The following is a 26208-nucleotide window of genomic DNA, read 5'->3' as shown; positions in this document are numbered from 1 at the left end:
CCTTCTGACAGAGAAGTGTGATCTCTTGGAGCTGGTTTGCCTGAGACTAACTGTGCCTTCCACACTTTAGTAAGAGCTGGGAACTAGCCTGAGTTGTGCTGGACAACAGCTGATTTTTAGCGGAGCCCTGGGGGTTGTGACCACACCTCCTGGCTTCTGTGGACAGCCTTTGCTGATGAACTGTGGTACCTTTAAATAAAGGCCACAGGCCTGACCTGGGCTGTGTGGGTTTCTTGTTTGTGAGGCTGGAGGCATTTTCTCATTTTCACAGTTGAGCTGAAAACAAAGGCCGCCTTATCCTAGCAGGGAGCTGCTCTCAGAGAGCTGATGTCAGCCTTTTCCCTGGGCTGGCATCGCCTCTGCCTTAAGAGTCTCTGCAGAGAGCTGCTCAGGCAGCCACCATCTTGCTCCTGGCATTTTTCTGGCTGAATAACGAATAACACATGAAATGAAGAGATGCCAAGGGTATCAGGAGCCAGGGGACAGAACAAAAGCACTGTCAACCCAGTCCAGTCCAGGCTGTGTGGGGACTACCCAGCTTTGTGGCTGTAATCTGTCCTGGGGGTTACGGAAGTGGGTCAGAACTTTGGGGAAGGGGGACTTGCCAGGAGCGGGACCATGTGCAGGATCATGTTCTAAAGGGCCACTCTGAAATCAGAAAAGCAGGAGTGATTGCTGTGTTAAGTCAAAGATATTTCTTCAGGATTAGAAGGTTCCCTTCCCAGGAGGCCCCAAGGCATTCTGCTGGGGACACAGATCGCAGCTGTTTGGAATACAGACGGTTAATCTGGGCATTGCCTACTTCATAGGACTTTTCTTACTGGAACACAAAGCCAGCCTGTCCTGAAATAAAGTGCTGTTCTCTTGGGTCTCTGAAAGATCCAGCTGAGGAAAGAGGAAAGATAAAGACACGGCCGAGGGGTTGGCCAGGGTGTGGGTTGGTGGGCACCTCCTCTCCTCGGAGCTCTCCCTGCGCGTCCGTCTGCAGCAGGAGGAGGAGGAGGAGGAGGAGGAGGAGGAGGAGGAGGAGGAGGAGGAGGAGGAGCTCTGGTGTCTGTGCTTGGCCTGCATGGCGCTGGCCTCCTGCTTTGCTGTTTGTTCGGTTGGAACACTTTATTTTTCCTGTATTTCACAGTATCTCCCGAGCATGCTCAAACAGCTTGAGACTGTTGTGGGGTCTGGCGATGGAGAGAAACCCACCCCAAGGACGATCTGAATTCTCGGTCCTCAGCTTCCTGACTGGCAGAGAAGCCGGGCCTCCTCTGTTCCTGCTGCTTGGCTTCTCGTGGCCTCCCTTGAGGAGACCTAAGAGATGGCACTAGGATGCCACAGTGGTGCATACCTGTGACCCAGCACTGGGGAAAGCTGAGGCAGGGGATTGGAGGGTCCATGGCCAACCTGGGCTACATAGCAATAGTCTCCAGCAAAAGAAGGGAGGGCAGTTATCTCATAGATCGTCACAGAAACCATTGCAGCACTGGGTGTTGTGGGAGTCTGTTGGCTCTCCTTAGGTCAGCTGAGGAGAAGCAACTCCCGGGGTCAGCCATTGCGGAGGCTGTCTGTTGTCTGAGCTGCTGGATACATGGAGGGATGTCGGTGCAATTTTCCAGGTTCTGTGTCAGGCACAGTTTTTGGCCCAGAGTCTCTCCAAGGTAGTCTGACTTGCGATCCTTCAGAGTCCACGTGTTGAAGCCCCGCCCCTCCAGTGTGATGGTCTTCGGAGCTGATCTGGTTAGATGAGGCTAGCAGGTGAGCCCTGTTGAGGTGGGGTGATGGGCTGGTCAGAGGAGACCACGGCACTCTGTTCCCTCTCTCTGTATGAGGATTCGGAAGAGGACTGCAAGCTTCCGTGCGTTGCCAGCGGGACTGCACCCTGGCCGTAGATGCCCGGGGACTGCCGATTAACATCGTGAGTTGTTTAGAGCTGGTGTTGATTCACCGCGGAGCATGATTTCCCTCAGAGACTCGACCTGACATGACGAGAGCACTTGATTTCAGGATTTCAGACTCTCAAAGCTTGATGCTCAAAATGGAGTGGCTGGGTAATTTCCTGATACAAGGTTGTGGAGTGCTGCCTTCCACAGTGGGAGCTATCAGGGTGTCCACTGAGGGCCGGGGGACTGAGGAAGCTGTACCAGGCTCTCCCGGATGCTTTGCCCACGGTGGCAGATTTGAGGGACACTTGTAATTCCATGTAGTGACAACTCCAAAAGGAATCTCTTCTGGCTGATCCTCCTATGACACCTATTTTTGTGTCCCCCTTTCTCGCTTGGGGGCCACTCTTCCCAGGACCTACCTACCTACCTTCCTTCCTTCCTTCCTTATTTTTTTTTTTTAAAGAAAGGTTTTTACATGTACCTCTGGCTGTTCTGGAACTCACTATGAAGACCCGGGCTGGCTTCAAACTCACAGAGATCTGCCTACTTCTGTCTTCCAAGTGCTGGGATTTGTGTGTGCCACCATGCCCTGCTATCCAGAAACTTTCAGAGGGATTCCATTGCTATGACAAAATACCTGAAGCTGTTTAATTTACAGTAAGAAGTTTATGTAGCTCACTGTTCCAGGGATGGAAATCTTAAGATTTTTTTTTTGGCTGCTTCTAGTAAGGTCTTTGTGCTGTATTATGGTGGAGGACCAGAAGAGGAAACAGGAAACAAAGGCTCTTGAGAACTAATCCACTTCCCTGAGGGCTACCCCAGCCTCTAGAGAAGGAGATGGAATCTTCTTCAGGGTACTCCCTCCCCACACCACCACATCTTACCCAGTGTCGGAGTCAGGTGACAGGTTGCGTCTCCGTGGGCATTTGATGTTCTCTCTGCTTCCAGGCTCCCTCCTTGTCACCGCAGTGGCCCTTTAGATGATGTCATGCAGGCTATGGCTAACATTGCCACTGTACATGGGAGAGACTCCTTGTTATCTATGGTGAAGACCTGCTGGTCACACAGATCTGCCCCCTTTTGCATGTACACAGATAGGAATTTCTCCATGGGGCACTCCTCCATGGTCATAGTTGATAAAGAGCTTTCTATTTACCTCAAAAGTCACCTCCTGTCTCCTGCCCCATCTCCACGTTGTATTCACTGCCTCGTTCTACTGATTCTTTTCCATGTAGGCAATGGCTGGGGTCACATCGTAGTCACAACCCTCCCCCCTCCCCCCAACCCCATGCAAACCTCCTTTCTGGGCCAGGATTCTGAAGTATTTGTTTCTGTGGCTCTTGGTCAGCTATGGGAAATCACTGTGTAGACCTGAGTCCTCAGGCTATATGCCGTCTGTCTCAGGGCCTCACTTGGCCTTACTTGAGGACTCCTGAGCTATTCAGAAGACCCTCCTCCAGAGATGGCAAATTAACAGTCTTCCTCGAACGTGGTGGAACTTGAGGTAACGGTGTGCCTCTCTCTGCCCGCCTCTAATTGTTCGTCTATACCAAGGCTGGGCCTTGTTCAGTCAATAGTTCTGTACCTAGTGTGATGCCAGATACTCCTTGGGATGAGAATGGAATGAGAGAGAGAGAGAGAGAGAGAGAGAGAGAGAGAGAGAGAGAGAGAGCAAGCTTGAAGCTCTCTTCCTTTTGATGGAGTTGAATCTTAATCCCACCACCCAGAGGGAGGCAGAGGCAGGCAGATCTTTGTGAGTTCAAGGCCAGCCTGGTTTACATAGCTCGTTATGTACTGTCTTAGGTAGCATTGCCTGGGACACCTCCTGTGTCCTGCAGCCACAGTGCTCATTTCCAGGCTGGGACAGAGTCAACTACAACTTCCCTGTCCCCCCTCTTTCCTGTACCCCATCTTTCAGAGCAGAAATCCCTGGCTCCCTGTGGAGGTACCTCATTCAGCCTGCATCGTGGGCCTGCTTGGTCTCTTATCCCGGTGTTGACTCGGGTTACGGTGTGAATAAAATGCCTTTTTTTCTTCATCCTTCTATTTACATTTCTTTTTTCTGCTACTGGCGCCAGGCCCGGTAGATGTGAGGTGTGTGGAAACCAGGGATGGAGTATGGTGAAGTGAAGAGTGCTGGTGTGGCCCAGGACTTACAGACCAGCAACACGGTCAGACATCTGAGGTGAAAGATACAGAGAAAGGCCGGTGTATGTGGCTGGAGAGATGACTCGGTCATTAAGAGCATTGACTGTTCTTCATGAGGACCAGGGTTCAATTCTCAACACCATGTGACACTCCCTTTCTGGCCTTCCTGCATACCATACATACATGTGGTTCATATACATGCATGGATACTTACATATATACAGGCAAGCACTAATACACATTATCTTTTTTTAATCTTAAAAAAAAGGATAGACAGACACTCTCATCTTCGGAAAACTAGCAGGGCTGCACCCATGTGTCCTTCATATTTGCCACCAACTCCATCTTGGAGGACACCACTTTCCAGTAGATTCACTGTGTTCTTTTGCTTGAGGGGCAGCTCAGGACCAGTGTGAGCCACTGCTCACCTTCCTACCCTCCTGCTTTGGGTCATGTTTGCTCATGTGTCATGCTTGGTCATGTGTTTCTAGGCAGAACCATGAGTGGGGCGATGAAAACTGGACCCTTGGAGCCACCAGGAGCTAGCTGCCCTTCACTCCTGCCCCTCAGTGAGCCAGGCTGGGCTTGGCTGACAGGCCTTCGTCCAGAGCCTGTGTGTGTGTGTGAGTGAGAGAGAGAGAGAGAGAGACAGAGAGACAGAGAGACAGAGAGACAGAGAGAGAGAGAGAGAGAGAGACACCACTGGGCCTGTCTACGGGCGGTGTCTCCTTGATTACAGAATAAAACCACTCTCCTTGTATGACCTTCAAGGATGGAGGAGCCTGTTCCGACAAACCCCCTTCCCAGTAAGCACCTCCCTGGGCTTTCATGGAAACGCTGTGGTTAAACTTTAAAAGAATTCACGGAAACCTCCTTCGTCCCTCACTTTAGGCCAGCTAAGCATGCGTTGTCTGCCTGTGTGACAGGCGGCTCTGACACAAGTCAGGGCCAGTCCACAGGATGGCTCTGCTCCCCTTTGTGACCTCCGCTGCTGTTTGAAACCATTACCCATGGCATCTTAATGCCGCCGATTTCCTCTCTTACCTGGGCCAGCTCTGGTGGGGGCGTCCTTGAGGGCTCCTAGCAGAGAGATCTCCATACGTTCCAGAGCCTCCGATTTAAATCAGGTTGTTGTGGTCTGTCTATCCAGCATTTACCCGTCCCAGCCATCCCCACGTCCCCCATGGCGGCAGTGGCCGTGGCAGCCAGCGACACTGTATTCTGGGAAGCATTCATCCCTGTGGGACGGCCCAGCGAGCAGGCGCAGCACCTGCCCCTCAGCGCCCAGCTGGCCACTGCCCCACGACCCAGCACCGTTGTTTACTAATGTAAAAGGCGATGGTCTGTCAGACCCTTCTTCACTGTAGGTGTGCCTCCTACAGACTGCTGTGGATGCCCCTGTGCAGTCTAAGTTGCCTGAGATTCACAGGGCTTCCGCCTCATCCCCCTCCCCCACCCAAGCAGCTGGGTGGGATTGGGGCTTGTTTTCTTTCAGCTCTCTAAAGAGGCTTTTTCTTCAGTTTATTCATTTTTTTAAAGTGATGTTTTTAGGGCGGGATGCAGTTACAAACATGTTGCTTCAGAGATTTTTATATAGGAGGGCTGTTCTAGAAAGGGTTTGGGGGTAGGCTTTGGTCTTGGAGAGTCAGTGCCCATCAACTCTCCTGCTGAACCTATGGCAGGAGCTGCTTGGCCACCACCGCCAGGGTGATACTTTATTCCGGTCATCTCGAAGGAAGGAGAGTTTCATGTGGCTCTCGGCCTGCTTCTTGTTTTAGCTCCTTAGCAGCCACTAGGGCTGATCCGGGCGCTTTGGTTTGCAGGTTCCTGAGAAAAACACTACACAGTGCCAGGCCAGGCTGGGAGGGCAAAACTCAACACCAGAGAACAGTTTCTACTGAGTGCATCCTCCCTTTATATCGAGGACAAGTTGAGGACCCTCTGCATGATGAAAAGGGATTTAGGGCTGGTGTGTGGCCACCGTGTGGGGGAGGCTGGGCTTCGGGGGGCGGGGGGGGGGGAAGCAAGGGAAAGCCAAGGAGAGAGGTCTTGAAGAGGAAGCCCGTTTGGAGGGCACACTGACTGGGAGGCCGGGATAAATTTGGCAGCTCACCTCCGCCCTCGGGTGGCTCACCTTCTCATAGTTTGACCAGCGCTCCAAAGGCCACTGTTTCCAGCCAGCTAGTTAGACCATTTAACTTAAACAAGCAAACAAACTCCCAAAACAGTGCTTTTATTTATTCATGGCAAAGGTTTCTTTTCCTTCCTAAACCAATCAAAATAGATTGTTTTCCTGTAGTCATCAGTTGTTTACTTATTGATCATTCATTTGAAGCTCAGATTACTACCCCGCCCCCACACGCATACTTTCTTTGTCCCTGCCTTGCTGAAGATGGACCTGGTAGACAAGCGCTGAGCTTTATATAACTAGCCTTTAAGTAGAGTCTTCAGACTGAAAGCTGGAAACGTGGGCCTGCGTGTACTGGGGAAATGGGTGCATGTGTGTAGTGGGGAAATGTGTGTGTGGTGTGTAGTGGGGGAAATGTATGCATGTATGTACTAGAGATCTTGAATTTCCAACAGCAGCAGCAGCACACTTGATAGGTAACTGATATGGCCTCCTCCTCCTCCTCTTCCTGCTCCTCCTCCTTTTCCTCCTCTTCCTCTTCCTGCTCCTCCTCTTCTCCCTCCTTCTCCTCCTTCTCTTCCTCTCCCTCCTCCTCCTCCTCTTGTCAAGAGAACAAACTGGCCTCAGACTCACTATGTTGTCAAGGGTGATTTCTGATCATTCTGCCTTCGCCTCCCTGGTGCTGGGGTGACAGGCACACCATTACACCTTGCTTATCTGCTGAGGACTGAGCACAAGGCTTCATTCACATTGGACAGGTGTCCTACCGTCTGAGCTATAGCCCTTGCATGGTCTCAGGACCTGGGGCTTTTTTTCGTGGGGCTGTAATATGCTATATGGGTGTAAGCATGTTCCCCAGTGCTGGGAGGGGCAGGGACAGCGACATTTCTCCCGCGATTCCTTCAGTCCTCCTCAACTTTCCTTTCTTTAATGATTGCAGACACTGGCGTGGTCAGGTTGTCTGGGGAAGTGGTGTTTGTGAGTCAGAGGGGCCCCATTTGGTGTCTGCTAACCCGAGTGTGCCGACCCCTGCTCAGCATCTCCCCAGCAGTGACGGCATCTGTCATCTGTGAGAGGTAGCATCCTCACTCAGAGCCCTGCAGCTCTCTGGATGTGCCTGCTAGCCATGTGTACTCTGTGACTAACTGTCCAATAAGCTCTGTCTTCCAAAGTCTTTCAAGTATTTACAGTGTTTGTAAAACAAACAAACAAACAAACAAACAAACAAACAAACTTTCAGGCTATGGTGATAGCTCAGTTGGTAAATGGTACCTTGCAAGCATTCGGACTTGAGTTCTTCCATCCCCAGAACCATGTGAAAAAGCTGGTTGAGGGGGCTCACACTATAACCCCAGTACTGAGGAGGCAGTTCCCTGGAGCTCCCTGCCTGGTCAGCATAGCCAGTGAAAAAGACACGGTCTCTTTACACACACACACACACACACACACACACAAACACACACTAAAACACAAAACAAAAACAGCAGTAGCAGCAGCAGCAGCAAAAAACAAATCCAAGGTTGATGGCCCGAGGTGACCTGGAGGGCACTGGAGCCTGACCTCTGTGCTGGCATACACACGTGTCACCTCCCTCCTCCCCTCTCCCCCTCCCCCCAGCACACAATGTTTTGTTTGGATGCAGTTGGATCACTCACTAGATCTTTTTCTTTAGCAGGAAAACTTCCCAAAGTGTTCTAGAAAGGGCTGAGCTGTGTTGACGAACACCCCACACCACGTGGCCAGGACGGGGCCACAGTGTCTGCTCAGTCCTCCCACCATGGGACGAAGGGGCCTCCTTTGTATGAACCTCTGTGGTCTGTGTGTCTGTGCTCTTCCACTTCAGAGGCTGTGGGACTCGAGGGGATTAGCCCTGGGTAGGGAGGCGGGGTGTGACTGTGGGGTGGAGCCTAGTGGCTGGACAGGGCTCCTCACCCCTTGGAGAAGGGGTAGGTCCGACTGCATCCTGAGGCCTCCGACTGCTGTCCCTCCCTCCCTCCCTCCCTTTCCCTTTCAGGATCTTTCCTGCCTAGCTGAACTGGGAACATGAGATACTTGTCCCTTGTTGGGCATCCTTAGTAAACTCTGAAATCAGAAATGAAATTGTTTTTATTTAACCATTTTACCAGATGTTCCCTTGGGCCTGATGGATGCAGCCTTTACTAGAAAGTTACACTCCTGAGACGCAGTGTTATGGACACGGTTGCTATAGACAGTGACAGTTGGCAGGTTGGGAAGACAGCCTTTGCATCTTTTTTTAAAAATGTGTTTTCCTCCCACAAGAAATGCTCTCTCATTGGCGCACTTTGGTCTTCCGTGCTACAGGTCTGGCTTATGAGAGCTTGCTTCATGTAAATGCTGTTGAGTTGTGGTGTGAAAGGAGCCAGCAGGCCCGTGCATGTTGCAAATCAGCCTCCTTAGGATCTGAAGGAACCAGGCAGGCAGGCGACTCCCTAGTAACTGAGGCCTCTGGCCTGGGATTAAGGTTCAGGAATCTGCAGATGGGACTAGATGATGTGCTCACCGGTGTGATGTGTCTCAGTACTGGCCGTCGGCACTTCTAACAGAGCAGCCTCTCAAGTGGGGTGGGTGTGTGAGGAGGGCAAGAGGACCAGAGAACCCACAGAAGCTGAACTGCAGGCCTATCCCCTCCCTCCTGCCTCGCCCCTTCCTGCCAGCATTTCCTTTGGCCAAGTTGTAGAGTTTGCTAAAAGCCTGATGTTATGGAAGGTAGGGAAACAAAGAAAGAGGAAGTGCCTTGCTGTAATTCTGACAGCAGATCTGTTTTCTCTGAAAATGGAACTGCAGCGATGCATGCAACGTTCTTGGCAGGCGACACTCTGTAAATAACGCCTCCCAGGAGTTCCCAGCCTCTCCCAGGCCTGCAGGAAGCTTCCCCTGCAGCGCGGGGCAGGCGGCCCCGCACCTCACACCCTCCTCCCGGGGACTCTTATTCTGACGGGGTGCGCGCCCTCCTTGCCTGCCAAGTTTGTGAGGCCCCAGGCTTTCTTGTGGGAGGACGCTGGGCTGTCTTCATGCTCCTTGGCAATGATTAAAGTGAGGTTAGTACCAAAACCCCTTTCATTTTATTCCCTTATCCTGCCGTTTTCAAAGCAGATGGCAGCGCTGTATTTTCAGCTGTAATTAATTTAAGCTGGGGGAGGCAGAACTGATGGGCGCAGCAGGGATGTTCCTTGGGTCCCTGTCTCCTGGCCACCCGCACCTTGTCCCAAGCCGAGCTATGTAACCACCAGCTCTTCATGCTAGGGCGAGGGGGCCGTCACAGTGCAGCGTGGAGGCAGCTGTCAGGGTTCAGGAGCACCCAGGTTCAGGTGAGGCTGTCACATGGCGGCGTCTAGTTGGAGGGGAGCAGCTGCTGGGGGCCCCTGTTCTTCTCAGCCCAGACACCAAGCTTGCGCTTCTGCTCTCAAGTTTATTCATAACAGAAGATAACAGAAGAGCACTTGGCCAGGTCTAGAGGCTCTGACCTCAGCCGCTCTCCCCTGGACACTCCACTCAGGTTCCCCTGTCGCTCATCACCAGCCAGCGACCTCTTGACCTCTCGGGTCTGATAGAAAATGCTTTTGTCCCAACCCTGAGGAACTTGCACAATAGCTCTCCCAAGCTCTCCCCTCATCTACTCTGAGACCTGCACCCTCCCTGGTCAGCTAAGCTGCAGCAGCCTTGCCCCTGGGAGCCCAGGGAGGGCCTTGCGGGTTGGAGTGTCCTTGTAGGAGTGGTGCAGACACATTGAGGACTCGCTCCCACCACACACTGCTGCCACCCAAGTGGTAGCTATTACTGTTACCATTAGCCACCCTCTGAAGACTTGAAGCAATTGTTCTGGCCTCATAGTGAGAAATGGGGACCACAGATATGTGGCTGAGTCTCCCAGAAGCTCACAGCTGATCGCAGCCACAGCCCGCACCGCCTTGTGTCCTGGTGGCTAGGAGCAGGGTGCGCACTAACTTCTGTGGGCCATGGTCACTTCTGTGGGCCATGGTCACAATATTCGTGAGTGTCGCTCCCACAACCCAAGAAGGCTGCTTTATGAAGGCTTAATCAGTTCTGTGCTGGAGGGCCAGACCTGGGCTCCTGGCAACCTTTCTGTAAGGAGGGGCAGGTGCTGAATGAGAGACGCATTCTAGAGACCCAACCAGATTCACTGCTAGTGATCCGTCAGAACGGCTACGATGAAGTAGGCCTTGAGTGATGGCCTCTGTGTTTATGGGGAGCTTCTAAGATCAGAGGAGACCAGTGGGGTGGTGGTGACGGCGGCGCACGCCTTTAATCTCAGCACTTGGGAGGCAGAGGCAGGTGGATCTCTGAGTTTGAGGCCAGCCTGATCTACAGAGTGAGTTCCAGGACAGCCAGGGCTACACACAGAAACCTTGTCTTGAAAAACCAGAAAAAAAAAAGAGAGAGAGAGAGAGAAAAAAGAATGAAAAGTCTTGAGCTGTAGCTAGCTTAACCAGTTGCTAACAGTTGAGAACCACGCTGTGACCCAATGGCTCCTCTTCTGGGAATCTACACAGAATGTTTGACAGTAGAGTCTACTGGGTCCTGTTTGAACACCTAGACTCACAGTGGCTCTGTTCACATAGTCGAGAAGTGGGAGCAGCACAGGAAAATGCTCATTAATGGGTGGTTGGCTAAAGGCATGGGTTTCTGTGTTACAGTGGGACACATTCAGCCTTAAAGAGACAGAAAACGCTAACAGATACTAACCCACGGCTGAACCATGGGAGTTTGCTAAGCAAAATAAACCAGAGTCAAAGCAGTGATGGTACATGAGCAGACTTACTGTAAGGCCACTTTCACAGAGAGCGGTTGGCTCATCCTGAGGTAATGAGGAGTGGCTGTTCCCTGGACTGGCTGACCTGGGGTGCTTAGTGGGGACAATAGAGAACTCTTGGAGGTGGGTGGTGGTAAATGGTTTGTATAGTGTACGAATGCACTTAGTGCAACTGGACAATATCCTTAAATATGGTATTGTAGCCAGGTGGTGGTGGCACATGCCTTTAATCCCAGCACTTGGGAGGCAGAGGCAGAGGCAGAGGCAGGCAGATTTCTGAGTTCGAGGCCAGCCTTGTCTACAGAGTGAGTTCCAGGACAGCCAGAGCTATACAGAGAAACCTTGTCTCCGATAAAAACCCAAAAAACTAAAAAACAAACAAACAAACAAACCAAAATATGGTATTGTAGGGGCTGGAGAGATGGCTCAAGAGATTAACAGAGTTGACTGTTCCTGCAGAGGACCAGCGTTCAGTTCCCAGCACTCACATGGTTAGCTAACAACAACTAGCAGTTCTAGTTTTAGGGGATTCCATACCATCTTGTGCAGGCAAACACTTATACACAAAAATAAATCTAAGGGAAAAGAATTAATTGTATCCCTTACCATAACAGACATAATAAACTGCAGGGCTAGTGGTGAGCTTGGGGTCAACTGAAGAACACTTAAGAGTGTTGTCACAGGGAAACAAGGAAAGCCAGCTAACCGCTGCTGGGTCCCCCCAGGCACAGATGAAGTCAGAGGACTCTGGGGGCGGTGACTTCAGTTGAATGGGTTCTGAAGAGGAACCAGAGGAAGCCACCTTTGGAAGCTCATGTAGAGTGTAGCATCCTCCGCACTTGAGCAGGAAGTCGGGCCCCAGCTCATGGTTTCACTCTTCAGAGTGCCGAAGTAGTGACGAAGTCGTCTAAAGACCACTGTAACAGCCAGGGCGAGGCTCAGGTGTGAGTGACCACTCAGAGAGGCAGAGTTCAGGGAGGGGGGATTCTAGATGCTGAGGAAAAACGAGCGCCTGCTGACAGGGCTGACGCAAGAGAATCTCAAACTGGAGGGCAGCGTCCGCTACCCAGCAGGCTCCTCCTGACTGGCAGCTGGGAGAGATGAAGTAGGCCTTGAGTGATGGCCTCTGTTTATGGGGAGCTTCTAAGATCAGAGGAGACCAGTGGGGCGGTGGTGGCGCACGCCTTTAATCCCAGCACTTGGGAGGCAGAGGCAGGTGGATCTCTGAGTTCGAGGCCAGCCTGGTCTACAGAGTGAGTTCCAGGACAGCCAGGGCTACACGGAGAAACCTTGTCTTGAAAAACCAGGAAAGAAAAAGAGAAAAGAATGAAAAGTCTTGAGCTGCAGCCAGCCTAACCAGTCGCTAGTGTACTGGAGTGTTTCCAAAGGCCAGGGGGACTCTCAGAAACCATCCTTAAAGTAAGTTAAAGCTTATTGCTAAATTCCACAGGCGTATTAAAAGAAAGAAAGTCCTTCTCTTCTCCAGTTTTTGGAAAGATGGAGTTTAGTATGGACAAGCCAGGTGCTGGGAGGAAATCTCAGCCCTAAACATCGAGGGTCCGTGTGGTCCAGGTGGAAGGCCTTTGGACTCTTCCTTTATTGATAGTGTAACGTGGAAGCCATGCTAAGTGTCGAAAGATCTCTTCTCGAGTGCGTATCTCATTGCCACCCGTAGAATCTCAATACCTAAGGTTCATGGAGCTAGTTCGATGGTATGTGAACGCCTGATTTTTTTGTTGCTGTTATTCTTGGTTATAGTTTGTAATTTCTAAGGTCAGTCTGGGTTATAGGTGACCTGAGAAGAAAAACCTCCTTCCTAGTTTTTTTTCCCCCTTTTTAAAGATTTATTTTATATATGTGAGCACACTATTGCTGTCTTCAGATACACCAGAAGATTCCATTACGGATGGTTGTGAGCCATCATGTGGTTGCTGGGACTTGAACTCAGGACCTCTGAAAGAGCAGTCAGTGCTCTTATCCACTGAGCCATCTCTCCTGCCCTCCTGGTTTTTATTCAGTGTTGAATCAATTTATGAAAGACCCCACAGAGTAATTTGGAACCTGTCACCCCCAGCCTCAGACTGCTGGCATCCTGTGCAGGATGTGGCAGTGTGCGGTGGGTGTACAGCTATGTGGACCTCACACGTATGTGAGATGCGGGGTGTCTGCTCCAGGGCAAGTCACAGGTAGAGCTGGATCGAAAGGAAGGTTTCCGTATGACCTCACCTCTCTTTTTAGACTGTTATTTTTATAATTTGTGTGTGGCGTTTGGCTTGTGGGTGTTTGATTTGTATAGTGCCCACAGAGGCCGGAAGAGGGTGTCAGATTCTCTGGAACTGGAGGTACAGATGGCTGTGAGCATCCATGTGGGTGCTGGGAATTGAGCCCCAGATGTCACCTTCTTATGGGACACAGGCACAGAGCACCATGCTGGTCTTGTTTTCATCTATCATGTGACCTGGTCTGAAGTTCAGAGATTACCACTGTGCTGAAGGTGCCAGCCCTTCCCGGGTACTTGGGTCCCCTGGTGGGCTCCTCTGCAGTGATGTCCAGTGCCAGGTATTACTGTGGGACAACTAGTTAGTGCAGTGTGCGGTACTGATGATGGGCTGGTTGGTGTTTGTTGCCGAGTCCTGGCAAGGCTGGCAGGGGAAGAAGGAATAAAGTTCCCGAGTTTTTCCAAAAGGGAGACGTGGCATAGAGACATGGTCTCTGGAGGCAGCTGTCACCCACTCGAAGGCAGGCTTTCTGCTGAAGCTTTTCCGTTCTGAGTGGCTTGTCTGAGGAACGAAATCACATCCCAGCAGTCATCCGCGTGGCTGCTGCACACGCACGTGCCCACCACACACCTTGGGTAGGGTGGAGCTCCTGATGTTCTCACCCAAAGTCTGGTGCTATTTCCAAAGTCTAGTGATTTGCTGCAAACGTGCAGAGGGGAAGCTAGAAGTGGGCCTTCCTAAGATTTAGCTGGAAACTCTGAAAGACCTTGTAGCAGCAGAACAGTGGGGAGTGTGGCTCCTTCCAGACCTTTCCTCTCTGGTGGATGTGTCATGGTAGATTTACCCTCCTAGAATTTCCCCTGGAACCCTGATGGAGGTGCTCCCCTGTCCAGCTTTATGAGCCCCTCTGGTACCGATTACTCCCAAGAATAGGTTTGCTTTTCGAAAGCCAGTTCATTCACAAAACTGCCTGGCGCTGTACAAGACACCGCTGGTCCTGCTCTGGTTGCATCTCTCTTGGAGGCTGGAGGAACTGTCTCTTCTCTCCTGGTCAGCCAAGGCCTTCCTAAGTGTTGGGAGCTTTGGACCTGCATAGAAGCTGAGGGTGGGGGTCGGAGGCAGGGGGAAGGTGGGCTTCCGGGTAGGTCTGCAGGGAACTGGTGCTGAATGTCTGGCATGTTCCCAGCCTCTGCCTTCACCCTATTCTTCAGTCTTCATCTCAGTAGTCCAGAGTCCTCCCTAAAGGGTAACAGTATAAAAGCCAGCCCAGAGGTTCCTGTCACTGGGTGGAGAGGGAGTGGTCCAGAGGGTTCTGCCCACGGCAGATGTGGCAGCTGGATTCCGGCAGGAAGAGCCTGATGCTTTCCATCTCTAGTTTGAGGACTGCCTAATGCCAAAAACATGATGGTGGTTGTACTTTTTAGTATCGTTCATTGAGAGACTGCACAATGACAAAAACAGCTGTACGCCCAGGAGCAGCAGGGATCGTAAATGAACATTTATTAATCTCAGCAGCATCCCCATTCATTAGCATCTGAGTATGCATGTGTGCAGCACATGATCTGCGCGCTCTGGAAGCCGTGCTCGGCATGCACACGGACGGGCTCTTGGCCCATTTGTGTGTAGTCCCAGGGGGCTTGCGGCCACAGGTGGACCAGCTCTTGCTTGGCTAATGTGGGAGAGCGGGGTGTTCCACCCCACAGCCTCACGGCAGACCCGACTCCCAGGCTTCCGTTTCTTTCTGTTGTCTCAGCTAATGATGTAAAACATATGCAGACAGTTCTGGGCTGGGGAACCGGGCTGGAGTCAGAGTGGAGCCCGAGTTTGAGGCCCAGCTGGGGGAAGCTGGGGGAGCCCGACTTGTGAGAGGTGCTGCGCCTCTGTGACACAGAGCTAGAGCCACCATGGAGTCACCTGGTTATTTCACATCTTTTTAGTACACTGGAGTGTGTGGCGTTTGGGCAACATGAGGGAAAGGAACTAACTTCCTGGCTGTCCCCATGGTTTGCGTCGGGAGGAGGGTGAGCAGGAGACTCTGCCTCTGGGGGGCAGTGCTCTGTGCCCGCAGAGAGGAGTGCTTATAAGAGTTGCTGTCACCATGACAGGAGGAAGTGAACTGTATGGTGCTACAGACTGGTCCCTAAAATCGTATTCTCTTCCTTAATTGAGGCTTGGACTTCAGCTTCCAGGAGCCTTTACCTGGGTGCCGCAGCCCAGTGACATTGGTCGTAGCTCCTAGGTGTCCTTGCTTGTTACCCTGCTCTCAGGGGATGAGCTGCTGGAGGGGCCAGAGGAGCAGGGTCGTGGTGGAGGGGACACCACGACACAGCCAGGCTCCTTCATGACTCCTGGACTTAGTCATGGAGACATGTGACCCAGTCGTCATCAGAAGGGGGGCAGGGGTACGTGGCTCAGGCTGCTCTACCCAGCTGCCTTTACCTCCCGCTACAGGAGGTGACTCTCCCAGGTGCTGGGAGCCCTGCGCTGTCACCTGCCTGTTCTGGGACTTGGGCAGATCTGTCCCTCCTCCCCTCTTTTCCCTTTCTCCCCATGGTTTAGCACTAGGAAAAAAGGGGGGGACAGTGCTCCCTAGCTGTGGCTGTGGCAAGTTGCAGTGAAGGAAAGTGGGAATCCAGGTGAGAGCATCCCATCCCACGCCATCCGGAGTTGCTGAGCTGGAGGTCGAGGTCAGATGAGAGCCAGCACCAAGGCATTCGGTCCCTCTGTATGCAGGGTAGTGGGTGTCGCACTGGCATCGGCCAGAGCCTCATACTGCAGGCCACGGCTCAGCGCACAGCATGTGTGACCTGAGGGCCAGCGAGGCTTACAGTCCTCGCTTCTATAGGACGCTAGAGCAATGCTTCTCAGCCTGTGGGTCCTCAGATCAGATATTTACATCACACTTCATAACAGTAGCAGAATTACAGCTATGAAGTAACAACAAGATAATTTTATGGTGTGTGTGTGTGTGGGGGGGTGTCACCACAACATGAGGCACTGCATTAAAAGGGTCACAGCATTAGGAAAGTTGAGGACCACTGTTCTAAAGCTTTAAAATGCTTTTGCACAACATCGGTCAGTAAGCAGAAAGCATCACTGTAGAGAATTTCTAAAAATCTGTAAAGCAATGGAGTTCCAGGGGTGGTGGCAAAGCAGTGGAAAGTCAGGACCGTGAGCCCTAGAAGCCAGCCATTGCCCCAGTGGCAGGTGCATCCTGAGGAATGAGCCTGTGGGTGATTTCATGTAGTGAAATCAGGTCACTGCGCTTGCAAAGCAAGTAAACTCTTACCCTCTGAGTCATCTTGCTGGCTCCAAAATTTTAATTTTTACAATTTTGAGTTTTATGATAACATTTAGCACAAAATTATACAGCTAGACCAAAAAATGTTTTCTTTATACCTTTATAAGCTTAAAAACATACAACTTTTTTGTTAAAACTAAGGCACAAATACATTAGTAGAGGCTAGCCTAGCATCAGGCTCCCCAGAAGCATTGGTTTCTAGCCCTTTTATCTGACATGCTGAACTGGACTAAATGCTTCTTTTCTTGTAGGTAGATTTGTAAAGGCTGCCCATGGTGCCTTTATTGTTCCCACAGACCTATGACCTCCCTAGGTGACAGCACCTTGTGGAGTCTTTCCTCAAGTACCCATCTGAAGTGGTTTTGTAGCATATATATCGCCATGCTCCAGGATCGTCAGGAGTATAGACAAATCATAAGCCCAAGAGTGCTCGTGCCGTGACACTGTGGAGGACATTCAAGATAGGTTTCTTCAATCCCAGCACTGGGAAGGCAGAGGCAGGCTGATCTCTGAGTTCAAGGCTAGCTTGTCTCCATAGTGCTTGGTTTCTTCTGAGGGAGGCTTTCTTGTCTGACACTGAGACGGGGTAGCTCTGGTGACCTCATCTTATTAGCTCTGGTCACATACAACATCTCTCAGTGGACCTCATTCAGTCTGTGACAGAAACTAAAGGCAGTTCATGGGAGAAAGTCTAATCCTTGCTGAGGGATGCATAGAAACAGTTCTCTCCCCACCGGGGGAAGGGAAGGTTTCAAAGAGCGAGCTGTGCACCAGAGTCCATGACTGAGACAGTGAGCTGTGCACCTGAGTCCGTGGCTGAATTAGCTTGGCTTCAGATAGTGCCTGGGCCCCCTGAATCTCTTTCCCTCTTTGGAGTCTGTCATAGTAAGGTCTGAACTCTCAGCAAGGATGAGAAGTCCAGTGTTCTGCTCCAGCTGGAAGTTTCCCAGCCGGGTCTCAGACCTGTGACAGGGAAAATGAGGCATGTGTTGGTTGGTTAGTTCCCTGGAGTTGAGTTTTAAAATTGCACTGAGCAGAAGGTGAGATAGCACCTTTGTGGGCAGACATGTCAGGCAACCTCGTTGGTAACCATGCTTTCTTGGCTTTGAGGTAGAGGTAGTGGCGTGGCTTTCTTCCTGATTGCCAAGGGATGGGAAGCTAGTGTTAGGGGCACAGAGGACATGATCTACACCATCATATCTCCACTAATGACACGATTCTTAGGCAAAGCAGGTGGCCTCTAGGTTGGTCATGGCTTTGGGAAGATCTAAAGGCTTAGCTTCTGTCCCCACAACTATTAGTGCTAGACTGTGGGAAGGCTTGGGACTGTCACCCAGGTTCCCAGGGCACAGCGCAGTGACGACAGCACAGATTAGCATCAGGAAGGCTCGCTCTGTCACCTCCAGGATATCCTGTGTGTTGTGGGAAGCCTGAGGCTGGGTGGGTCCTTCCTTATTCTTCTGCCCTGCCAATGTTCCATGATTCCTGAGGCTGAGCAGGATGATGCATAAGGCTAGCCCTCCAGTCTGTTCGTGGTTAAAGGCCAGACACTTGTTTTGCCACCGTGTTTTCTTTGGAGGTGGACTTCCTGGGATCTAGTCTGTTTTCCCAAAAATCGGTTGACATCTTGACTTCAGAGCTCAGAGAGTGATTGGAGCACATGGTGACTGTCCCCGCAAAACCCGGGATTGGATGAGTGTGATGGTCTCTCTAGAAATGCCCACCTATGGGGCAAGGCCGCACGTCCTAGGCAGCCCTGTGAGTCCTCTAGGCTCCGGCCGGGCTGGTGTTGGGGTTTTTCCCCACTTGGTCTTTACGGAGCTGCAGGATGTGTGTGGTTGGGTCAGCGTCCTGACGGCACAGGACACTCTTGGGCTGGGATTCAAAGGGGGAGGGACATGGGAAACAATGTCTGTCTTTAAGCTCCAGGAACCAGGAAAGTGAGCTGGAAACAAAGTGATGTGTAATTTCACTAAAATTAACTAGCACATTCCGAGGCTTGTTTCGTGGTGTTCCGTGTGATGTACCATGCCCAGGGCCAGGTGACTGATTTCCTAGGCATAGCTCTGGAAGCCCCTCTGGGGACCACCCAGTTCTGGTCTCTCTGTGCATCTCAATATTGAGGTTGGTGCTTGGCCATGCGAAAATGCTATGGGGATCGAAGGTGGGGGGTGGTAACGACTGGTGACCTTGAGATTAAAGGGGCAAGTGATGTTAGCCTGCCCCAGTCTTCTAGCGGCCTGTAGGCTGTCTTGCTTAGACCCCTGGCCCTCCTTGTGTTGGGTTCTTCTGTACCCATTTCCTGCCTCAGGGTCTCCCTGTCTGCACTCATGTCTGCTGCTCGAGCCCCTGTGAGGGTAGAGTCGTGTGAACGCCGTGGATGCACTGTGGTCCATTTCCCGTTTTCCTTTCAGTTTTAAAGTTGAACAGGTTTGTTCTGGCAGTTAAAGAGGGACAGACCCCAAGGGGTTCTAGAATCAGAGGATGGAGGGAGGACAGATCTTGTGTGGAACACCTTGTGTGTAAGCTGGGCCTTGTGGGTTCTCATGCCATAGTTGTATTGACAATCCCTACAGGCCCTTGTCGAGGAGGAGGCAGCATTGAGCAGCGGGCCTGTGGGCTGTGTGGCATCTGCCGAATGTGCAGGCACGCACAGCTCAGGGGTCTTACACACTAATGAGAAGCAGACCCATGCAGGAGGGGAGGCCACTGGTCATCGGTGTCCTCTCTGGACGGAGGTAGAAATGGCCTCTGCAGCGTGGGCGCAGACATCACTGTGGTTGCACTCCAGAACTGGCTTATGGGATTGTACCATTTCTCCGCATCATCTGCATTCCCATCCTTCCTCGATGACCAGCTGTGCCCAAGCTGACCCCGAGGGAGATCTCAGCTGCCGGCAGGGAAGGAGGGAGGGAGGTCACACAGCCAGCTTCGGCCCACAGGTGCCTCTCCTATACTTAGGGCCTGGTCCCTCAACTCACCTGTTGGTTCTGCCCTTAGCGTTAGTGTAGGAACGTCATGGAAACATCTCGGAGAAAGCACATGGCTCCTCACCAGGGCCCCCTGTGCCCGTCACCCCCTCTGAGCATGGCCCTGTCTTTCAGGACTAAGACTGTCAATGGAGACTGCCGCAGAGACCCCCGGGAACGGAGCCGCAGTCCCATCGAGCGGGCCGCAGCCCCCGCTGTGAGCTTGCATGGTGGTCATCTGTATGCATCGCTTCCCAGCCTCATGGAGCAGCCTCTTGCCCTGACTAAGAACAGCAGTGACACGGGCAGGTCAGCTGTGGAGCGGCAGCAGGTGTGTATATGTCAGCAGTTTGGCCGGGTCACATCTGGAGGTGGCCATATCAGGCTGGGTGTTGGGGACCAAAAGCTCTGTGGAGAATCCTGGGCACAAGTCCTGAACTCAGGGGACATCAGTACCCTCGTTCCTTTGGCTTTCTCTGCACAGTGCAGGGTTGATCCAGGGGATGCCCGGCTTTGCCTTGCACGCCCATCTTCCTGGCACTCTGTTCCTCAGGGTCAGTGTAGCAATCCCCTTGAGAGGCCTGCCCTTACCCCATATGATTTCATAAGGCCCGAGTTAAATGTCAGTGGTTTGCTTGGGGCTTGGATCAGTGGTCATAAACCTGTGATTAGGGCACAGGGTATTATTATTGTTGTTGTTGTTATTACTACTACTACTACTTCTGCTAAAGGAAAATAAAACTATTGCTATTTAAAAAAACAAGGCCAGGCCTGATAGTGTAGGCATATCTCAGCTACTTGGAAGGCTGAGGCAGGAGGATTACAAGTTCAAGGCAACTTCATAAGGCCTTGACTTAAGAAAAGCAAGAGGGGTGGAGGCAGGCTAAGGGCACTTGCCTAGTGTGTAAGGCTTTAGCCCCACACAGAAAGCTCCAGAGACAACGAAAGGGTAAGGTTTCTAACAAACACGGTAGTAAGAGACTTTAAAAGTACAGAGACAGCATGGGGGCGGGGTTTGGCTCTGATGGCCCTTGCCTCTGGGCCTGCGAGTCCTAGGTTTCTTGTCAGTGTTTGTACACACTACCAGGAAGGAAGGGGCCTGGCCACTAGGAGATGCTATGTGTCGGGGCTCACCTGCAGGTGCTGGAGAAGGGGACCCCACCCCAGTCTAGTCTCCCCCCCTAGACCTGCTGTTGTGTAGCATAGAGGGCCTGAGGGGCAGCTGAATGCAGGGAAGGCCCCTGGCCACAGGAGCTGGGCTCGCTGTCAGCTCCTGCCCAATAGACAAGGGGCTAACCTGGTCTCCCTCCCACAGAACCGGCCCTCCGTGATTACCTGTGCATCTGCGGGTGCCCGCAACTGCAACCTCTCTCACTGTCCCATCGCACACAGTGGCTGTTCTGCGCCTGGCTCTGCCAGCTACCGGAGACCACCCAGTGGTGAGTTTTCCCCCACAGCCCGGGGCTTGTGGGAACCCGGGATTAAGCTATGGGCTGTAGCCTCTCTTCCTAAAATTCACTTAGTGTTGAATTTAAAAACACTGTTTTAGAGCGTGTGTGCGCCTTGAGTTGGCCATGGCTCAGGTGGCATGGAGGGTAGAACCTCTGCCCCTGGCCTCCTGGGCTCCGGCGGGATCCACCATTGTTATTTAGTGCCTCAAAGAGTCGCTGGCTTTACACTGTAATGGTGTGGTTAAGTGTCACTGACTGGGATACTGGACCCACTGGTGCAGCTGTCTGTCCTCTGTCCCCTCCTTTGCAGCAACTGCCACCTGTGACCCTGTGGTGGAAGAGCACTTCCGTCGGAGCCTGGGCAAGAACTACAAGGAACCAGAGCCGGCACCTAACTCGGTGTCCATCACCGGCTCTGTGGATGACCACTTTGCCAAAGCACTAGGTGACACATGGCTTCAGATCAAAGCGGCCAAGGACAGCGCATCCAGCAGCCCGGAGTCAGCCTCACGCAGGGGCCAGCCTGCCAGCCCCACTGCCCACATGGTCAGCCATAGCCACTCCCCCTCTGTGGTCTCCTGAAGGGGGAGCCACCCTTCGACCACACAGGAATCTGCATGGTTTGCCTGAGCTTTGAACAGTCAGCGCTTAAAAAAAAAAAAAAAAGAAAAAAAAAGAAAGAAAAAAAAATCCCGGTCGGGGGGGGAGGGTGGGTGGGCGGTTTATTCGCAAAACCATGTTGTCTGGATTCTGTTCTGCTCTGTTTTTCTACGTGCTTGGTGTTCATACAAGGGGCCTCGTATGGCGACAGAGCATGCCGTCCAGCGAGCATCCTTGCTTCCTGCCCTGGTTACCAAAGAAACCTCTGCAGGTCTGCCTGCCACCTGGCAGCCGGGACCCTGCGGCCCTTTCTCAGTCACAAGCCATGACGACGTGGGGATCCGGGCGCTTTGTGCTCTTAGCTTTTGAGGCCGGGTATGCACGGCTTGGCTTCAGCCCGCCCGGGGTCTGGCTCGGGCTGCATTTGCATGTGTCTGCTGGAAGGAAGAGAACTGTCCTGATTTGCACTACGGAGGGCAGAGCTGCCTGCGGGGCGGCTGTCTGAGCTGCCAGTACTGAGGGCAGACTGCTAGGGAACACTTCTGACCGTGTGTGCTTGCCTTGTTGCTGAACTTAGAAGGTCTCTAGCAGGTTCTAGGTCTTTCTCTAGGCTTGAGGTGCTCACAGCTGGACTGCAGACTCCCCGACCATGGGCATTTCCCTTCTCTGAACACTGCAGTTTGTGAGGCTGGCGCCAAGGCCGGAGGCCTCCGTAGTGCTTCTGACATGGTGCATGTCTCAAAAAAAGAAAAAAAATAGCTGGTTTCTATTGACTAAGCCCAGACTGTAGCACCGCACCGCACCGCCTGGCTTCTTGTCGGCAGTGGCCCGTTTCGTCAGTCTCAGCCCTAGATACATTCACTGCTGGTACAGCTGTGTTTCCGAGATGAGTCAACGCTCACTTTCCTCCGAAGAGGAGCGCACAGCCAGTGGGTGTGGTGGGCTGGGGAAGGAAGCCCATTGCTGCTGATTTTCTGCATCCTGGGCTGGGGACTTGGAGTTTATGTCTTTGAGCTCCTTGATACACAGACTGCTCCTTTCCAACTCCTGGCCAGACATCAGGTGCCTGACAGCCTGCAGCGTGGGGCTGCATGCCCTCCTGAGCTGGGGCTGAGGCTGTACACATTCCTCTGACTATACAGTTATTCCTGCACCACTATTCCTGCACTATTAATAGCTACTAACTAGACATTAGAAGCCAGCAGGACAGACACGGCCGGGGATGCCCGACAGCTGCTGCTCCTCCCAGCCTTGAGCATGTCTGTCCCCTGGCCTGGCCACCTGAGGGGATCACCTGGCTAGGAGCTTTTCCCCCACAAGGCATTCTGGACTCCTGCACATGGGAGCCCCTGGGGTGATTTTCAGTAGGAGGAAACAGGTTAGCTGTTGAACTTGGGCAACAGGCACGGGTGGGAAGGTGAGGACTGGTTCCTGTAGTCACAGGGTGGCTACCGGCCTTCACAGCCATGGACAGCACGCCCCCCCCCGCCCCGCACAAGGTTCACTCCACTCTCCTGGGCTTCCAAGCTTGGCCTTCAAGCCCCTATATTTTCTGTAGGAAAAAAAAGAATTGTTCAGAACACTTTTTTTATATAGGTAATTTTAAAGACCATCATTACGCTGTGCGTAAAGAATGTACAGAGAAATTTGTAGGTATTTTTTGAAGAACAATTAATTTGTTAATGATATGTAGCTATTTAATTTTCCCTTTCCTATCGTAATCATCATTTTTGTTGTTGTTGTTGTTTGGGAAAAAAAGTTGATCTTTTTTGTCGTAGGTGTGTCTGTAATCGTGCAGGTACACAGTTACTCCATGACAACACTGCGTCCGCATTAATAGCCACTAGTTTGTTATTCTACCGGCTACTGAGGTTGTCACAGGAAAACAACCGCACCGCGGACTGGCTCTGTGGGCAACGGGCCTCAGATACCCGTCAGTGAGCGGGTCATTGCTGTTGGGGGGTGGGAGATGGCAGTGTGGGTGGCCGGGTCCCTGGTGCGCTGGCCTATCTGGAATAGGCTGTGCCCCGAGTGGGGGACCAATATGTCAGCTGAGGAGTACGCCATCCTGCCTGTGACAGGCAGGAGCCTGTGACCTCCCCAGAACCAAGCCATCTATGTGTGTGCTGACCCCTCTGTGTTTGTAAATCTGTAATATACCATTTCTGTGGCCTGTTTTTTTTGTTTTTTTTTTTTTTTCCTGGAAGAAAAAAAAAAGGTTTGGCAGGCCATCTTTTTTTTTTTTTTTTTTTTTTTTTTTTTTTGTACTTAAAAGTAGCCTTAAGAACAATAATAAAGTGCTCTTAAACCAAGCTGTGTGTGGCTCTTGACTCCTAGGGTGGCATGTGGGCTGTGGGGTGGGGAGCCTCATGGGGCCACTTGTTGCAGCGTCTGTGTTAGGCCAGGGTCCTCTCTAATCTCCCTCACTGAGGTCTGCTGAAGTCAGCCATGCATGGGTTTCTGTTCTGGACCCGAGACCCCAGGTGCCGGTGCACAGGTGCGGGAGGGGAGCTGCTAGGAACAGCTCATCTACTTAGGACGGGGACCGCAGCTGCCAAGGGCCCACCCAGAGTGAAGAGGAGGGAGACAAGCCTTGCCCCAGGAGCGACCCTGAGGCACCTGACTGGACACATCCATCAAGCAGAGCTCTGCCCTGCTACCCAGCACAGGGCTGTGGCAGGAGCTTCTCCCATGCCTGGGGCAGGGTGGTGCCCACAGCTGGGGGAGGGCGGCTTGGATGCCACTTGAACACTTGAGACTAGGAGCTCAGTACTCACTGCCACCCAGTGCCCACAGCAGCCGCCTTTCCCCTTGTCTCATGTATGTTGGGTCAGAAAGCACAGTGAAAAGATCCTGGGGTGTCCTTTGGCGACAGCTGGGGGGAGAGGAGGAGGTCAGAGCACATGAAGGACCTGAGCCCCAGGTCGGTGGCAATGCCAATGTTATTATTGAGTTCAGAGCTGGTGAGATGGCACAGGAAAGGGTGCAACTGGGCAGCAGAGGGTACACCCTAGTCCTTGGAGGTGTGGGGATCAGGACCGGGAGGTCGCAGGGCCCAGATCACCAATCCTGGGGTACAGTCCTGCGCCGAGGGCCAAGCACTCCTGCGCTGTGGTGGCCTCACACGGTCTCCTCGTCACTCATGTCCCAGATCTGTGTAGAGAAGGCAGATACTCAGCTGAGGGGCTCTGCTGCCCCATGATACCCACAGATGACATTTCCCAACTCCAGCTGCTATGACAACAGAGGTCTACACTCCCACAAGCACTTCGTATGCCTCCCAGCGTGGGGGAGGACTGATACCCTGTCTCTTGTACCGTGGGTTAGTGGGTTAGACCTCAAGTTTCTTCCTTTCACGAGGCCTCAGAGCCAGTGGGCAAACTGAATGTGAGCAGGCAACAGCAGCTGGGCAGCCCCTACATGCATGCTTTCCCACGTCCTCGGTGTGCCCGGCCAGCCCCTCCCCGTACCCTCTCCACGTCCTCGGGGTACCCGGCCAGCCCCCGACTTCTTGCAGTGTGCACCGCTGGCCCAGTCGGCTGCCCTGCTGTGCCCAGTGGTCGAGAAGCTGGGCCTGAGAGGGCAGGAGCGCTTGGGGACCTGGCAGGAGAGCACATGCCATCCTGTGCTGCCCTACTGTCTACATTGAACTTTATGCCAGGTGCCAACAACACTCTGGGGCAAGGGAGCTGGCTGTTATTTACAAGAGCCCTCCCCCAGCAACCCCAGGTCACCTAGGCAGGAGAACAGACCAGAGACTACCAGACCCTCCCTCTGGAGAGGGAACCCACTCAGGCAACGCCTCGAGGAGGTAGCCCCTTAGGCCAGTCCTCTGTCCCAGTAACTCCTGGCAAAAGTCCCGTGTCAAGGTGGCCCGAGGTCAACGCAGCAGGTCCCTAAGCAGCCTAGGCCCCCAGAGAGCTGTGCCTTCAGAGCCTTCCAAAATTCCTGGAATGGGTTGCATAAGGATACCTCGGCCCTCGCAGAGCTGAGGGAAAGAACAACTTGTTGGCAGGAGGTGGGAGGTCTGGCCAAATTAAGTTCATAGCAGCGCTGGCTGTCACAGATGTGGAAAGCAACACAAAAAGTGACTTCTCTCCTGCAAGGGTGGCAGGGTCACTCATACTGTCCCTCCATTTCTACACAGGCCCTTGCCTCAGAGAACAAGAATTTGCTACCTGTCCTGTAGGGCACTGTCCTTCTGGTCCTAGATCCCCACCAGCCTGGAACCTGGGCTCATGGGTTAGGTAGCTTTGCTGCCCGTGTGTAGGAGCCCCTTGACCTGATCTTTTGGATCTGAAGACTGAGTCGGGGAGACAGAGCCATCCAAGTCACAGCAGAATTCAGCTCCTCATGCTGGCTCGTTCACCAAGCACATATGCATAGCACCTATGTCGCAGGCTGTGTGCAGAGCTGCAGCTAACACTCCCATCCGTCTCACTCCTGCCAGTGAGGCAAGGAGGGAAACAGCTCAGAGAAGTAAGTTTTCCTGAGATCGCACAGTCACAGTCACGCTGGAGAGCCCTTATGGTGGGAAGGCTGGGTGGCCAGCATGGAGGAAGGGGACGCTGAGGAGGGAGAGCGGAGAAGGAATCTGAAGAGAAGCAAGGTGAGTTCTGGAATCTTCTACCCAGCCTTTCTGGGTAGTGGCATCCTCTGGAGAGTTTGTCATGGTTGGAGGGCTTGTTCCTGAACCAGGTGCTTAGCTCAAAGGTTGACCAAG

General features: G+C 52.5%; 2 protein-coding genes across 16 annotated transcripts in view; one reads left to right on the top strand and one right to left on the bottom strand.

Annotated features, from left to right (window-relative positions):
* Positions 1–21561, top strand: part of Vgll4 (vestigial like family member 4) — a 111608-nt gene extending 90047 nt beyond the window's left edge. For 3 of the 4 annotated variants that reach the window (XM_052174582.1, XM_052174581.1, XM_052174580.1), the window contains 3 exons: positions 19570–19765; positions 20750–20873; positions 21196–21561. In XM_052174582.1, coding sequence (XP_052030542.1) covers positions 19570–19765; positions 20750–20873; positions 21196–21467 — 592 coding nt within the window. In that variant the 3' untranslated portion in view covers positions 21468–21561. Of the gene's footprint in view, positions 1–9121; positions 9213–19569; positions 19766–20749; positions 20874–21195 lie in introns of those variants that run through there. The other variant, XM_052174583.1, reaches the window with a different exon arrangement.
* Positions 21562–24409: 2848 nt separating this feature from the next.
* The window catches only part of Atg7 (autophagy related 7), a 241271-nt gene continuing 239472 nt past the window's right edge, over positions 24410–26208 (bottom strand). For all 12 annotated transcript variants that reach the window (XM_052174569.1, XM_052174579.1, XM_052174568.1 and 9 more), the window contains one exon: positions 24410–24638. In XM_052174569.1, coding sequence (XP_052030529.1) covers positions 24606–24638 — 33 coding nt within the window. In that variant the 3' untranslated portion in view covers positions 24410–24605. The remainder of the gene's footprint in view (positions 24639–26208) is intronic.

Source organism: Apodemus sylvaticus, chromosome 2 (genome assembly GCF_947179515.1).
Source record: "Apodemus sylvaticus chromosome 2, mApoSyl1.1, whole genome shotgun sequence".
In the NCBI taxonomy this organism is placed as follows: Eukaryota; Metazoa; Chordata; class Mammalia; order Rodentia; family Muridae; genus Apodemus; species Apodemus sylvaticus.
Note: the sequence above shows the minus strand (reverse complement) of the source record. Positions and strands in the feature narration are given on the sequence as shown.